Here is a 16,986-nt window from a genome sequence, read left to right as displayed (position 1 = left end):
TTAGGATTGGTTTTTATTCATTAAATGTTTCTTGGTGTTCTTCTCTGGTTTAAACAATATGATGTAACACTTTGGAGCAAATATACACAGTATCAGTCCAAAACTGGAGGCCAGAATAGCAAATATCTCCACAGCCACAGTAAATTTACCAGGAGAGCTGACATATGCTGGGATAAATGTGATCCAGACTGCACAGAATATCAGCATGCTGAAGGTGATCAGCTTGGCCTCGTTAAAATTATCAGGTAGTTTCCGGGCTAGGACAGCTAACACTAAGCAAAAGAGAGCCAGTAAGCCTATGTACCCAAGTACAACCCAGAACCCAATAGCTGATCCTAATGCACACTCTAGGATGATTCTCTCTTTATATATAGTTAAGTTTTCAAATCGAAAAGGAGGACTAAGACACAACCAAATAGTACATATTAAAACTTGAATAAACGTGAAAGATACTACAGTTATCCTTTGCTGTAGAGGGCCGAACCATTTCATGACATTACTACCTGGGAGTGTAGCTTTGAAGGCCATTAACACGACTATAGTTTTCCCAAGAACACAAGACATACAGAGGACGAAGGTGATCCCAAACGCTGTGTGCCGCAGCCTGCAGGACCAATCAGAGGGTGCTCCAATGAAAGTTAATGAACATAAGAAACATAGAGTCAGGGAGAAGAGCAGCAGAAAGCTCAGCTCAGAGTTGTTGGCCCTGACAATCGGGGATGTCCTGTGACGAAAGAAGATAGCCATTGTTACAATGGCAAGACAGGCACCACCAACTGAGAATGCAGCCAGGATGATTCCTAGGACCTCGTCAAAGGAAAGAAACTCTACAGGCTTGGGGAAACAAGTGTCTCTCTCTGCATTAGGCCAGAACTCCTTGGGGCAAGGGAAACAATCGGGGGAATCTGAAATGAATAGGAGAGAGCTTTTAGCAGTAATAAAGTTGATGTTGAAGACATATCTGAAAAAAAAAATAATAAAAAAAGGAAGAAAAGAAAAAAAACCATACCTGTAGTATTGCTAATCTCTCCCTCAGGACATGGTATACAGTCATAACAGCATATGGGTCTTCCTTTCTGAAGCACTTTGCGAGTTCCTGGAGGACAGCTTTCACTGCACACTGACACAGGCACCTGGCACATACATACAAACAAACAAACTCACACATATTCTGGTGTGCCATGCAGGTCCTTGAATAAAAGGATTGGATTACACATTTTCAAGATCGTCTTTAAACAAGAGTCAAATGCCAATATGTGTATTGCAATTGTCAGTGTTGGGGAGACTTAAACTACATGTAGTTGAACTACATAGCTTAACTACAATTTGCTGTAACTTGCGGGTAGTTAAACTACATTCATATTTTGTGCTGCATCAAATATTTCAACTACTTTTTGGGTCATTTTAACGAGGGAGTTTAACTACTCAATTTACAAACTACAATTTTGGCCAATAACATGAAATATTTTTTTTTATAAAAAAAGACCTATATAGTATAAATTTTATTTTATTTTTCTTTGAAAAAAGCCACATGACATGCTAAGCCAATGCTGCCTCTGATTGGCTTGCCCTGGCAGCACTCAAATGCTTCACAGAGTGAAGCATTTGAGTGTGTGGGTCTTTGTGCCAAGGAAGGCAGTGCTCATATGGCACAAGTACGTCATGGACAACTCTCCCGCTACCCCCAATGCGCCCCCGAATGCGCCAGCCCAACCATGGCCATATTTGAGCATGTACATGTTGGATATAGATGGCTTTTTAGTGTTGGTAAAGATGTTTTTAGTGCCAAATGGAACCGGCTGTCTGATAAAAACTGTCTGAGACTGCTCATGTGTCATGTCAACAAGCAATTCTGCCCTGGCATCTAGTTCTAGTGCGTAAGTGTCAGTGCCTCTGAAGTTCCTGTGATGTTGACCAAAAATGTCAGCTTTTGTTCTTTAAAGAATAAAACTTGAGTTGAGAGGCATATTTCTGCTGGCATGTGAATTTTTTGTAGGCTATTATATTTTTTTTTCATATACACCATATGTTTATTCATTTAAGTTGAAGAGTTAAGAGTTAAATGAGTATAATGAGTATAAGTAGTTGCTAAAGCTACTTTTTTTAGCAGTAGTTTTACAAACTACATTTCTCCAGGGGTGGAAATGTAGTTTGTTCAAACTACTGCCAGGCTGAACTACATGTAGTTTTACAAGCTATGCTTGCAAAGTAGCTTCCCCAACACTGGCAATTGTTATTTTCTTCCAGTAACAATTACTCTTGTTCATAGTAAAAGGACCTTCTGTCACAATGCTCACTGTCTAATATATGTCTACATATGCAAATATATTAAATATCGGTATGCAAGCCTTCAGTCGGCCAATTTGCACCATGGCGGCAACAAGCATGCTGGCCAAAACAGCAAGTCACTGCAGCCTCCTCTTCTCACAATCAGCTAACCTGCACTACTCTAGCCCCTAGCCTGTCAGTGTCCAGTCTGTTAGGTGTCAGTCTTTGTCTCTGGCCTCCAGAGGGGATCTGCCTTTGTAGATTCTCCTTCCCGGCATTCAGAGGATTTCCGCCTTTGCCACTGGTCTCTGGCAGGGTCCTGTGAGAGGTACTGCCTTTACTGCCAGTTTTGCCAATTTACTCAGCTTCTAGTAGCTTCGCCCATCCGGTAGTCCTACTGCCCTTCCTCCAGCGCTGACCAGCCTATGTCACTGTATCATTATGGCTCGTCCTTTCATTTTAGTTTTAGCCAGTCTCATCGTCCCCTTACCCAAACCCCAGAGCAATCCATCTGCATTTTCCATCGTCACATTTTGTACCCTTTTAGATCACCAAATTTGAAATTATAGATGTATTAGATTATTGCTGTTGGGCTCCTTACATCTTTGCCACCATCCATCCAAGTGAGATTCCTGTTGATGCTGAACTCCTGGCCCTCCGGCAGTGATGCATCATAAAGCCCTACTGTCACCATCTCAATGCTGCCACTCTCACTTTGTTGCCAGTTAACCAGGTCGTATCTGGCCACAGGATCCCCATTGACATCAAATGACACATCATAACCGTTTTGGGAAAATTTCACTTTCTTGAGCTGGTTAAGAACCTTTGTTAGTCAAGGAGGTAGAGAAGGGAAAACATTAACCTACATTTTATAAATTACATGATCGTGGTAACATGACATTGGTTATATTCATGTAATCATGTACATTGACCTGGTCAGACTCCATCCTACTGAATTTGTCACACTGAGCTGTATAATTTGCGTCCTCACATGCTGCACTATGAATGGCATGTGCTATTGCATAAACAGCCTTGTACACTGTGTTAGTGCCTCTGAGCTGAGATGTGTCAGCGTACGAGCTCTGTAGCGTCTGTATGTCTTCAGTTCCATCACACACAGTTTCTTCTTTGGCTGCATCTAAAAGCACACAAAGGAAGGGGAACATGTTTTTAGCTTTGACAATATGCATGATTTTACTATGATTATTTTTAATTCATGATTTCTATTTGTTATTTAAACTGTCAACAATGCCTAGAAACATGCGTATCTATATTTTTCAGATTTATTTATAAGAAATGCTTATTTTACATACAATTTTGCAGACATGCTTTCGTCTACTTTCCTCGAGCTGATTCATGCTGTGTTGGCAGTTATCTATACCAAGTCCAGTTAACCGAGATCAGTAATCAGACGTTATAATGTGAAGTCCAAAAGGCAAAAAAATGTCCACAACTTTTTAAGTAATTACATACTGACCTCAGCTGTTTTAATGAGTGTAAATAAATAAATATTCTGTGAATTTAAGATAATTCTTTAGAATGAGTGTTAAATTCTTTTTTGCTTTCCTTTCATTTATTTCAATCACAAAACACACCTTGTAGAAACTCATGATACTGCTTAAATGTAATTGGGATTAAAATGTGCACTGTTCTAGCAAAGTTATTCTTCAAATGTCTAAATATAAATAGAAGAGTAATGCTGTTATCTGAATCGACAAATGACCCACCTCCCAAAAAGTTGAATAAAATAAATTAAAATAAAATAAAAGAAATGCAAATACAATACAGTACTAAGAGCCCAGGGGCCATAGTGGTTCATTTTTAAGAGTTTGGTGATTCCACAGTGTGTATCAATATTGTTCTAATAAATGTAAAGAATACACTTAAAAGTAGGGCCAACTGTTTTTATCTGTTTTCTTTTGTACAAGAAACTCTTTAAATTTTTGCCAAAAGATATAAGTACATGATTAGTCACACTTATAAAGGAAAAAAATATGTCCATTGTGTTCTTTTGGTATCAGTAGATTTCCCTCTCAACGGAAAACTGGGGTTTGATCTCAAAGAAGCTGCTTACATTTTAACATAGGAGGCCCCCTCAAACAGACAATCAACAAAACACAACCACATGGACCAGACTATGAATGTCATCTTTGCACAAATTTCTCACTTTTTCCCAGCCTGCAGTTGAACGCATCCTCCCAGAACTCAGTGAGCACTGGAGAGGCAGCCACTTTAGTTGGAGACAGATCTAGCAAGAATTCTCTTAGACCTGGGTTGACAGATTTTTGAATGGCAAATCCAATGGCTCCGACACAGAAGTTGAACTTCAGCATTTCTCGGTTAGTTACCCAGTAACTGCCTATCCACTGGCGAGGTGGAGAAGGCTTGAGCGACAGCTCTCCCAGCAGGAGAGTTAATTCTGCAGAGGCTGAATATTCCACAACAACCAAAGCTGTCGACCTGCAGGGACATTATAGTAAATATCATATTATACCAAAACATTATCAAGATTCTTAAGATAAAGAAAAATGAGAGTTAGGCTACCTGATTAATAAAATGATAAATATGATAGAGAAAGACTACTTGCAAATTATTATCTTATGTGTTGAATATAGAGTATTGGTCTTATCATGTAATAGAACAAACTTGATGAAAAAATAAAGGCCTACATTCCCAATTTGCCACTAATAGTCTGCAGTTTTATGTTTGAACACAACATGTTTTTTGTGGTTTTGTGTGGAGATGTTCAGTGACAGCACAGGCAACAAAAGCACAATCAGTGATGCAGAAACCTGCGGATAACGTCAGCTACTCTCTGTATTCTGCTACGTGGGTCGGTCCGACGTAAAGATTCAGAGTATTCAACACAGATCCCCTCCTTCTGTGCTGCCTTCAGGAAAGATGCCATGCCATTATTGCCATAGTCTGAATCTGACCGGACAGCACCTATCCAAGTCCAGCCAAAGCGTTTCAGCAGCTTGGCCAGTGCATCAGCCAGGAACTGGTCACTGGGGATTGTTCTGAAGAAATTCGGGTAGTACTGCTTATCAGACAGGCATGCACAAGTGGCGAAGTGGCTCACCTGAAAGAATTTAGCATTGTGATGAATTTACAGGAAAGAAAGAAAAAAATCAGCACTGGCTGACACTGAAGAAATAGTTTGAAATAAATTCATAATATTTACTAGAGGAATGTTGAAGGGCCCGATAATGCGCGACATGCTGATAGACTGCGTGGACTCAGACTCGCCAATAACAGCCATCACCATACCAGATTGTGAGCAATTGTCACCAGTGTAAAACACAGGGTCCAGGCCATTTGAAAGCTGGAATGTCACATGCATTGCCACAGGCACTGTGGTGCATGAGTCGTGGATCTCATAACCAAGTTTGATCCCTGGCAGCAGCTCTGTGCTGTTGTTAATCTCCTCGATGGCGAAGATCATTGCACGCGAAAAGCGCAGTTCACGAGAGTCAATGCTGCACAAAGAAACTAATTTAATTGTTCAAATCTAGTTTTAACAGAAAAGACACAATTTAGCAGAACTGTTGTTCATGGGAATTATCACTGATGGCTGCACTGCATCTGTGAACAAAATTTACATCACAGAGTGACCAGCATAATTCTACACACAGGATTAGATATCAGTCTATAATGCACATATTTAAAAACAGTAACATGTCGATCAAAAATGGCTTAAGTTTTTTTCTTATCCTGGTAATGAAACATACATTTGCAGAAGTTTTAAATATTATACAAAAGCTTTGAAAGATCATACAAAGCAAAACATTTCTAACCCCATATAGTATAAAATCCTCTTATCCACTACTTTGCCCTCTTACTAACCTCCCTGTGCACTTTAGTGGCTCAGGCATGGTGGTGTAATTATGCACCGGTCTGTGCGTGTAGTGGTGAATGGCAAAAACACCACCAATAACATAGTCACCATCCATTGAGAATGCAGGTAGACGAGTGGTACCCTGGAGTTTACATTTCACTGATGAGGCCTCACTGCTGACCCTAGCACCAGTCCTTTCCTCTGTAAGCCCAGTGCTTTGTTTCAGAGCTGAGTTCAGCTCACACAAACTCAGAGACAAGATCAGGCCAATAAAGAGAGCAGAGATTTCCATCACACAAGTTTCTGCATGTGAGCAGACTGTGTGTGTGTTTCCACTGGTTTATATAGATTTTACAGACAAAAGCTTCCCTCCTCCTACTCTCTGTCAGCCAACTATACATCAGATAGAGGATGCCCTTGGTCTTTGATGAAGTCTTCAACTTTTTAGCCACATGTAGAGTTTCTTCCATTAAGAGTCCCTGTCTCTATTCCTCTCTTGTCAAGTAACTATTGTAAATACCAGATATCATAATAATTTTGTCCTCCTCTCACATCTTTTGAGTGCGTTGTTTTAACGCATATTACATACATATGCATATAAACTTGAATTAACTCTCACATTCAATGGGTTTTTTATGTGATTTAATCACATTTCAATGACAATTGTTGTAAAAAAAAAATGATAATAAAAAGATATTCAAAACACAACACTGAAATATAGAAAATAAATAGCCTTTAAATGTAAATATTGTATTCATTTAATTGAAGATTATGTTGCAAGTGAAGTGCCAAGTGGCCTGACTTTTACATTCCCTATGCCTGACCCGCAAATGTTGGAATTTAAATTTGTTATAACAATTTGAAAAATTTAAAACACTTCATCATTTTTCTGCATTGTTTAAAGTTTTATGATTTAAACAGGAGAGGGGAAAAAACGGGGAAAGAACAATTCAACTTTTAATCTTAGAACTAGCTGATCAGTTTGAGTCTTGCAAATTCCCTCTTCCTAAACTGCCTAGGTTAAAACCTTTCGAATGAAACAAACGCATTGTTGTACTCTTTTTGATCTGGGGAATTTGGATTCTGGGTCAACACCTTGAGCTTTTTGTCAAGTTCTTTGGCCCATCCTGAGTAGTTCTGGCAGTGTGACAGCACCCCTTGTCCTGCTGTGAGAGTCACTGCCATTGGGGGACAACTGTTGCTAATGGGGGGGCCTTGACTGCCACAATGTTTGGAGATTGTTATGTATGTGAGGTCTCATTCACATGAATGCCAGGACTCAAGGTTTGCCAGCAGAACAATGCAATGTAAGAAGATGTTGCAAGAGCATGTAGCAACAAGAGTATTTAACATTATATGTCAGTCGGTTTAATGTTGCCATCTTAACAATTTTAAAACTTCAGATTTCTTAGGATTAGTTTTTATTCATTAAATGTTTCTTGGTGTTCTTCTCTGGCTTAAACAATATGATGTAACACTTTGGAGCAAATATACACAGTATCAGTCCAAAACTGGAAGCCAGAATAGCAAATATCTCCACAGCCACAGTAAATTTCCCAGGAGAGCTGACATACGCTGGGATAAAGGTGATCCAGACTGCACAAAATATCAGCATGCTGAAGGTGATCAGTTTGGCCTCGTTAAAATTATCAGGTAGTTTCCGGGCTAGGACAGCTAACACTAAGCAAAATCCAGCCAGTAGGCCTATGTACCCGAGTACAGCCCAGAACCCAATAGCTGATCCTAATGCACACTCTAGGATGATTCTCTCTTTATATATAGTTAGGTTTTCAAATCGAAAAGGAGGACTAAGACACAACCAAATAGTACATATTAAAACTTGAATAAATGTGAAAGATACTACAGTTATCCTTTGCTGTAGAGGGCCGAACCATTTCATGACATTACTACCTGGGAGTGTAGCTTTGAAGGCCATTAACACGACTATGGTTTTCCCAAGAACACAAGACATACAGAGGACGAAGGTGATCGCAAATGCTGTGTGGCGTAGCCTGCAGGACCAATCAGAGGGTGCTCCAATGAAAGTTAATGAACATAAGAAACATAGAGTCAGGGAGAAGAGCAGCAGAAAGCTCAGCTCAGAGTTGTTGGCCCTGACAATTGGGGATGTCCTGTGACAAAAGAAGATAGCCGTTGTTACAATGGCAAGACAGGCACCAGCAACTGAGAATGCAGCCAGGATGATTCCTAGGACCTCGTCAAAGGAAAGAAACTCTACAGGCTTGGGTAAACAAGTGTCTCTCTCTGCATTAGGCCAATACTCCTTGGGGCAAGGGAAACAATCAGGGGAATCTGAAATGAATAGGAGAGAGCTTTTAGCAGTAATAAAGTTGATGTTGTAGACATGTCTTTAAAAAAAAAAGGAAGAAAAAAAAAAAACCATACCTGTAGTATTGCTAATCTCTCCCTCAGGACATGGTATACAGTCATAACAGCAGATGGGTTTTCCTTTCTGAAGCACTTTACGAGTTCCTGGAGGACAGCTTTCACTGCACACTGACACAGGCACCTGGCACATACATACATACAAACAAACACACATATTCTGGTGTGCCATGCAGGTCCTTCAATAAAAGGATTGGATTACACATTTTTAAGATCCTCTTTAAACAATAGTCAAACGCCAATATGTGTATTGCAATTGTTATTTTCTTCCAGTAACAGTTATTCTTGTTCATAGAAAATGGCCCTTCTGTAACAGTGCTTACTGTCTACTATATTTCTACATATACAAATATATTAAATAACAGTATGCAATCGTTCAGTCAGCTAATTTGCACCATGGTGGCAACAAGCATTCTGGCCAAAACAGCAAGTCACTGCAGCCTCCTCTTCTCACAATTAGCTAACCTGCACCATTCTAGCCCCCAGCCTGTTCGTGTCCAGTCTGTTAGGTGTCAGTCTTTGTCTCTGGCCTGCAGAGGGGATCCGCCTTCATAGACTCTCCTTCACGCCATTGAGACGATTTCTATCTTTGCCACTGGTCTCTGGCAGGGTCCTATGAGAGGTACTGCCTTTACTGCCGGTTTTGCCAATTTATTCAGCTTCTAGTAGCTTCACCCATCTCGTTATCCTACTGCCCTTCCTCCAGCGCTGACCAGCCTATGTCACTGTATCATTCTAGCTCGTCCTTTCATTTTAGTTTTAGCCCGTCTTTTCGTCCCCTTACCCAAACCACAGAGCGATCCATCTGCATTTTCCGGTGTCAAATTTCGTACCCTTTTAGATCACCAAATTTGAAATTCTAATGTATTAGATTATTGCTGTTGGGCTCCTTACATGTTTGCCACCATCCATCCAAGTGAGATTCCTGTTGAAGCTGAACTCCTGGCCCTCCGGCAGTGATGCATCATAGTGCCCTACTGTCACCATCTCAATGCTGCCACTCTCACTTTGTTGCCAGTTAATCAGGTCGTATCTGGCCACAGGATCCCCATTGACATCAAATGACACATCATGACCATTTTGGGAAAAATTCACTTTTTTAAGATGGCTAAGAACCTGTGAGGATAAGTAAAGCTAGACAAGGAGGTAGAGAAGGGAAAACGTTAACCTAATTTCATGAATTACATTATCGTGGTAGCATGACATTGGTTATGTTCATGTAATCATGTTCATTGACCTGGTCAGAATCCATCCTACTGAATTTGTCACACTGAGCTGTATAATTTGCATCCTCACATGCTGCACTATGAATGGCATGTGCTATTGCATAAACAGCCTTGTACGCTGTGCTAGTGACTCTGAGCTGAGATGTGTCAGTGTACGAGCTCTGTAGCATCTGTATGTCTTCAGTTCCATCACACACAGTTTCTCCTTTGGCTGAATCTAAAAGCACATAAAGGAAGGGGAACATGTTTTTAGCTTTGACAATATGTATGATTTTACTATGATTATCTTTAATTCATGATTTCTATCATTTATTTAAACCGTCAACAATGCCTTGAAACATGCGTATCTATATTTTTTCAGATTTATTCATAAGAAATGCTTATTTTAGATACAATTTTGCAGACGTGATTTTGTCTACTTTCCTCGAGCTGATTCAAGGTGTGTTGGCGGTTATGTATACCAAGTCCAGTTAACACAGATCAGTAATCAGGTGTTATGATGTGAAGTCCAAAAGGCAAAAAAAATGTCCACAACTTTTTAATTAATGATATACTGACCTCAGCTCTTTTAATGAGTGCAAATCAATGAATGATTTGAGAATGTAATATAATTCTTTATAATGAGTGTACATTGTTTTTTTGCTTTCCTTTTCATTTATTTCAAACAAAAAACACACCTTGTAGAAACTCATATAGTTCTACTTAAATGTTATTGGAATTAAAATGTGTGCTGTTCTAGCAAAGTTATTCTTCAAACGTCTAAATATAAATTGAAGAATAATGCTGTTATCTGAATCGACAAACGACCCACCTCCAGAAAAGATAAAGAAAAGAAAAGAAAAGAAAAGAAAAGAAAAGACAATCAAAGAAATGAAAATACAATACAGTACTAAGAGCCCAGGGGTCATTGTGGTGCATTTTTAAGAGTTTGGTGATTCCACAGTGTGTATCAATATTATTCTAATAAATATAAAAAATAGACTTAAAAGTAGGGCCAACTGTTTTTATCTATTTTTCTTTTATATAAGAAACTCTTTTAGTTTTTGCCAAAAGATATAATAACATAATTAGTCACACTTATGAAGGATAAAATATGTCCATTGTGTTCTTTTGATGTCAGTAGATTTCCCTCTCAACAGAAAACTGGGGTTTGATCTTAAAGAAGCTGCTTACATTTTAACATAGGAGGCCCCCTCAAACAGACAATCAACAAAACACAACCACATAGACCAGACTATGAATGTCAACTTTGCACAAATTTCTCACTTTTTTCCATCGTGCAGTTGAACGCATCCTCCCAGAACTCAGTGAGCACTGGAGAGGCAGCCACCTTAGCTGGAGACAGATCAAGCAAGAATTCTCTTAGACCTGGGATGACAGATGCTTGAATGCCAAATCCAACGGTTCCGGCAAAGAAGCTGAACTTCAGCAGTTCTTGGTTAGTAGGCCAGTGAGTGCCTATCCACTGGCGAGGTGGAGAAGGCGTGAGCGACAGCTCTCCCAGCAGGAGTGTTATTTCTGCAGTGGCTGAAATAGCCACAATAACCACAGCTTTCGACCTGCAGGGACATCATAGTAAATATTATATTAAACCAAAACATTATCAAGATTCTTAAGATAAAGAAAAATGAGAGTTAGGCTACCTGATTAATAAAATAAGGCTACTTGCAAATTATCTTTTGTGTTGAATATAGAGTATTTGTCTCATCATGTAATAGAACAAACTTGATGAAGAAATATAGGCCTACATTCCCAATTTGCCACTAAGATAATCAAATAGTCTCCAGTCTTATGTTTGAACATTACATGTTTTTTGTGGTTTTGTGTGGAGATGTTCAGTGACAGCACAGGTAACAAAAGTACAATCAGTGATGCAGAAACCTGCGGATAACGTCAGCTACTCTCTGTATTCTGCTACGTGGGTCGGTCCGATGTAAAGATTCAGAGTATTCAACACAGATCCCCTCCTTCTGTGCTGCCCGCAGGAAAGATGCCATGCCATAATTGCCATAGTCGGAATCTGACCGGAAAGCACCTATCCAAGTCCAGCCAAAGTTTTTCAGCAGCTTGGCCAGTGCATCAGCCAGGAACAGGTCACTGGGCATTGTTCTCAAGAAATTTGGGTACTGCTGCTTATCAGACAGGCATACACAAGTGGCAAAGTGACTCACCTAAAAGAATTCAGCATTGTAATGAATTTACAGGAAAGAAAAAAATAAAAGGCAGAACTGGCAGACACTGAAGAAATAGTTTGAAACAAATTCATAATATTTACTTGAGGAATGTTGAAGGGCCCAATGATGCGCGACATGCTGATACATTGTGTAGACTCGGACTCGCCAATAATAGCCATCACCATACCAGATTGTGAGCAATTATCACCAGTGTAAAACACAGGGTCCAGGCCATTTGAAAGCTGAAATGTTGCATGCATCGCCACAGGCACTGTGGTGCACGAGTCGTGGATCTCATAACCAAGTTTGATCCCTGGCAGCAGCTCTGTGCTGTTGTTAATCTCCTCTATGGCGAAGACCATTGCAAGCGAGAAGCGCAGTTCACGAGAGTCAATGCTGCACAAAGAAACTAATTTAATTGTTCAAATCAAGTTTTAACAGAAAAGACACAAGCAGAACTGCTGTTCATGGGAATTATCACTGATGGCTGCACTGCATCTGTAAACAAAATGTACATCACAGAGTGACCAGCATATTTCAAAACACAGGATTAGATATCAGCCCATAATGCACATATTTAAAAATAGTCAACATATCGATCCAAAATGACTTAATTTTTTTTCTTATTCTGGTAATGAGTCATACATTTGCAAAAGTTTTAAATATTAGACAAAAGCTTTGAAACATCATACAAAGTAAAACATTTCTAACCCTCTAGCCCTCTTACTAACCTCCCTGTGCACTTTAGTGGCTCAGGCATGGTGGTGTAATTATGCACCCGTCTGTGTGTGTAGTGATGAAGGGCAAAAACACCACCAATAACATAGTCACCATCCATTGAGAATGCAGGTAGACGAGTGGTACCCTGGAGTTTACATTTCACAGATGAGGCCCCACTGCTGACCCCAGCACCAGTCCTTTCCTCTGTAAGCCCAGTGCTTTGTTTCAGAGCTGAGTTCAGCTCACACAAACTCAGAGACAAGATCAGGCAAATAAAGAGAGCAGAGATTTCCATCACTCAAGTGTCTGCACGTGAGCAGACTGTGTGTGTGTTTCCACTGGTTTATATAGATTTTACAGACAACAGCTTCCCTCCTCCTACTCTCTGTCAGCCAACTATACATCAGATAGAGGATGCCCCTTGGTGTTTGATGAACTCTTCAACTTTTTAGCCACATGTAGAGTTTCTTCCATTAAAAGTCCCTGTCTGTTTTCCTCTCTTGTCAAGTAACTATTGTAAATACCAAATATCATGATAATTTTGTCCTCCTCTTATATATTCTGAGTGCATTGTTTTGACACATATTACATATATATGCATATGAAATGGAATAAACTCTCACCTTCAATGTTTTTTTATATGTGATTTAATCATATTTCAATGACAATTGTCATTAAAAAAGATAATAAAAATACATTCAAAACACAACACTGACATATAGAAAGTAAATAGTCATCCATCCATCCATGCATCCATTCTCTACCGCTTATCCGGGGCCGGGTCGCGGGGGCAGCTGTCTGAGCAGGGACACCCAGACTTCCCTCTCCCTGGACACTTCCTCCAGCTCCTCCGGGAGGATCCCAAGGCTTTCCCAGGCCAGCCGGGTGACATAGTCACTCCAGCGTGTCCTGGGTCTTCCTCGGGGTCTCCTCCTCCCGGTGGGGCATGCCTGGAACACCTCCTGTGGGAGGCGTCCAGGGGGCATCCGATACAGATGCCCAAGCCACCTCAGCTGGCTCCTCTCAATGTGGAGGAGCAGCGGCTCTACTCCGATCTCCTCCCATGTGGCGGAGCTCTTCACCCTATCTCTAAGGGATCAACATTGCGCTCCATCCTTCCCTCACTCGTGAACAAGACTCCAAGATACTTGAACTCCTCCACTTGAGGCAGGAACTCTCCCCCAACCCAGAGGGAGCAAGCCACCTTTTTCCGGTCGAGAACCATGGCCTCGGACTTGGAGGTGCCGATTCTCATCCCAGCTGCTTCACACTCGGCTGCAAACCGCCCCAGGACATGCTGGATGTCCTGGCTCGAAGGAGCCAACAAGACAATATCATCCGCAAAAAGCAGAGATGAAATCCTGTGGCTCCCGAACCAGATCCCCTCCAGCCCATGACTGCGCCTAGAAATTATGTCCATAAAAATAATGAACAGAACCGGTGACAAAGGGCAGCCCTGCCGGAGTCCAACATGCACCGGGAACAGGTCTGACTTACTGCTGGCAATGCAAACCAGGCTCCTGCTCCGGTCGTACAGGGACCGTACAGCCCTTAGCAGAGGGCCCCCGACCCAGTACTCCTGAAGCACCTCCCACAGAATGCCACGAGGGACACGGTCGAATGCCTTCTCCAAGTCCACAAAACACATGTGGACTGGTTGGGCAAACTCCCATGAACCCTCGAGCACCCTGCGGAGGCTATAGAGCTGGTCCAGTGTTCCACAGCCAGGACGAAAACCGCATTGTTCCTCCTGAATCCGAGATTTGACTATCGGCCGAATTCTCCTCTCCAGTACCCTGGAATAGACTTTACCAGGGAGGCTGAGGAGTGTGATCCCCCGGTAGTTGGAACACACCCTCCGGTCCCCCTTTTTGAATAGAGGGACCACCACCCCGGTCTGCCAGTCCAGAGGCACTGTCCCCAACTGCCACGCGATGTTGCAGAGACGTGTCAGCCAAGACAGCCTCACAACATCCAGAGACTTGAGGTACTCAGGGCAGATCTAATCCAGCCCCGGTGACCTCGGCCCGGGTGATGAATGTATCAACCTCCGAGTCCCCAGCCTCTGCTTCCTCTATGGAAGGCGTGTCAGTGGGATTGAGGAGATCCTCGAAGTATTCCTTCCACCGCCCGATGATATCCCCAGTCGAGGTCAACAGCTCCCCACCTCCTCTGTAAACAGTGTTGGTGGAGTCCACCAACTTCACCAAAATAAATAGCCTTTAAATGTAAATATTTTATTCACTTAATTGAAGATTGTGGTGCATATGAGGTGCCAAGTGTCCTGACTTTTACATTCCCTATGCCTGACCCATGATTCTTGGAATTTTTAAATTAAAACAATTTAAAAAATTTAAAACACTATCATTTTTCTGCATTGTTTAGTAGTTTTCTGATTTTAAAAAGAAACATTGCATGTTCAAAAGAACAGGGGAAAAAACAATGCAATTTTTAATCTTAGAACTAGTTTGATCAGTTTGAGTCTTGTAATTTCCCTCTTCTTAAACAGCCTGGGTGGCCTGAGCTTTTTGTCAAGTTCTTTGGCCCATCCTGAGTAGTTCTGGTAGTGTGACAGAACCCCTTGTCCTGCTGTGAGAGTCACTGCAATTGGGGTTCAACCGTTGCCAATGGGGGGGGGGGCTTGACTACGACAATGTTTGGGAGTGTGATGTATGTGAGGTCTCATCCACATGAATGCCAGGACCCAAGGTTTGCCAGCAGAACGATGTATTGTTACAAGATGTAGCAAGAGCATGTAGCAATTATAAAGTATTTACCATTATATGTCAGTCAGTTTAATATTGCCATCATAAAGCGATGGTCTACGATCTGAGAAAGATTTGAAAAAAGCACCCCCCCATTGGATGGGAAAATTGACCAAGAAATTGACCAATAGGAGCATCCCGACCGTCTAAATAATGTTAATAATGATGACAAATCTTTCAAATAATTATTTAATAATTATTATATTTTACAATTTTAAAACCTAAGTTTAAAAAAGTTGTCTCAGGATTGATTTTTGTTCATTAAATGTTTCTTGGTGTTCTTCTCTGGCTTGAACAATATGATGAAACACTTTGGAGCAAATATACACAGTATCAGTCCAAAACTGGAGGCCAGAATAGCAAATATCTCCACAGCCACAGTAAATTTACCAGGAGAGCTGACATACGCTGGGATAAAGGTGATCCAGACTGCACAGAATATCAGCATGCTGAAGGTGATCAGCTTGGCTTCATTAAAATTCTCAGGTAATTTCTGTGCTAGGGCAGTTAATACTAAGCAAAATCCAGCCAGTAGGCCTATGTACCTGAGTACAGCCCAGTACCCAATAGCTGATCCTAATGCACACTGATCTGTCACCTAGCACCTAGCTGCCCAGAACCTAGGTCCTGCAGCCCAGTGAGCCTGAGCCGCTGTTGCCCAGAGACCCAGAGCCTCTATTCATCAATGCCATGATCTACACTCTGTCTGTCTGTTTCTGAGTCGGGGGTTTCTCCCAACATCCCGTCAGTTCTGGGGTCGGTCAACATCTCTCCGGTTCTTGGGCCACCCGATGCCTCTCTTGCTCCTTGTTCAGCTTACACCTCATTAAGTCCAAAGGCTGTTTCTGGGTTTGAGTTAAATATTTGTCAAGTTCCTTGGTTTGATGCCTGCCTTGTTCGTGAGTATGAATTGGCTGTCACCAAAACTGTTCCTGGTTCCCTGTTGGCAACCAGCCAACATCTGCTCATGGTTCCCAGTCAGCGGTCCAGCCAACATCTTCCTTCTAGCCCTTCTGGCCAACCTGCTGCTAGTTCCCCATCAACAGTCAGGCCAACATCTGTTCATGGTCCCCAGTTGGTGGCCCCCGGCCACAGCTGTCCCTGCTCTTATAACTAATACCAACCCCTGGTTTCTGGTCGGCAGCCCAGCCAATGCCTGTTCCCTATTCCCTAACGGTTGCTTGGACTAGAACCTCTGGTTCCTAGTTGATGGCTTGGCCTACTTCAAGGCCTCAGTTGACCATCACATCCAACAATCAGCCAGAGCACCCTGAATCTCATTTGACAGCCCCTGCCAACCAATAGCCAGACCTCCCAGACTTCAGCCGTGACTGATGATCCAAAGTCAGACTTTCCAGAGCATCAGTTCCACTGGCACTCAGTCAGAAGTGCTGCAGTGGTCAGCAGCTACTGTCAGTTCCCGAGTTGCAGAAATCTTCAGTTCCAGAACAGCAAATCCCTTTGGCAGATATATCCTGTTCCTGTGCTTTGGCAACCAACTGAGGCAGAGTTTCAGCAGTCACTAGTTTCTGTGCTGCAGCCATCCTCAGTTGCTGTGCTACAGCAAACCCCTGTCACGGTATCTATGC

At 41.7% G+C, this 16,986-nt stretch overlaps 2 protein-coding genes across 2 annotated transcripts; both read right to left on the bottom strand.

The window, feature by feature from the left end:
* On the bottom strand, positions 1-12,792 carry LOC311256480 (extracellular calcium-sensing receptor-like; the record flags this gene model as incomplete). The annotated part of the gene is made up of 8 exons (XM_084351562.1): positions 12,644-12,792; positions 5,453-5,747; positions 5,061-5,350; positions 4,436-4,728; positions 3,201-3,406; positions 2,870-3,091; positions 1,010-1,133; positions 1-905 (listed from the first exon to the last, which is right to left on the bottom strand). Exons 1-8 carry the CDS (start codon positions 12,748-12,750, stop codon positions 1-3), a joined length of 2,442 nt encoding a protein of 813 aa, XP_084207688.1. The 5' UTR covers positions 12,751-12,792.
* Positions 7,521-12,292, bottom strand: LOC311256495 (extracellular calcium-sensing receptor-like; the record flags this gene model as incomplete). The annotated part of the gene is made up of 7 exons (XM_084351576.1): positions 12,014-12,292; positions 11,620-11,909; positions 11,005-11,297; positions 9,750-9,955; positions 9,407-9,628; positions 8,513-8,636; positions 7,521-8,419 (listed from the first exon to the last, which is right to left on the bottom strand). The coding sequence occupies exons 1-7, from the start codon at positions 12,272-12,274 to the stop codon at positions 7,521-7,523; spliced, it is 2,295 nt and encodes a 764-aa protein (XP_084207702.1). The 5' UTR covers positions 12,275-12,292.
* Positions 12,793-16,986: the final 4,194 nt, after the last annotated feature.

Source organism: Pagrus pagrus (genome assembly GCF_965226575.1).
Source record: "Pagrus pagrus genome assembly, chromosome: 4".
NCBI lineage: Eukaryota > Metazoa > Chordata > Actinopteri > Spariformes > Sparidae > Pagrus > Pagrus pagrus.
Note: the sequence above shows the minus strand (reverse complement) of the source record. Positions and strands in the feature narration are given on the sequence as shown.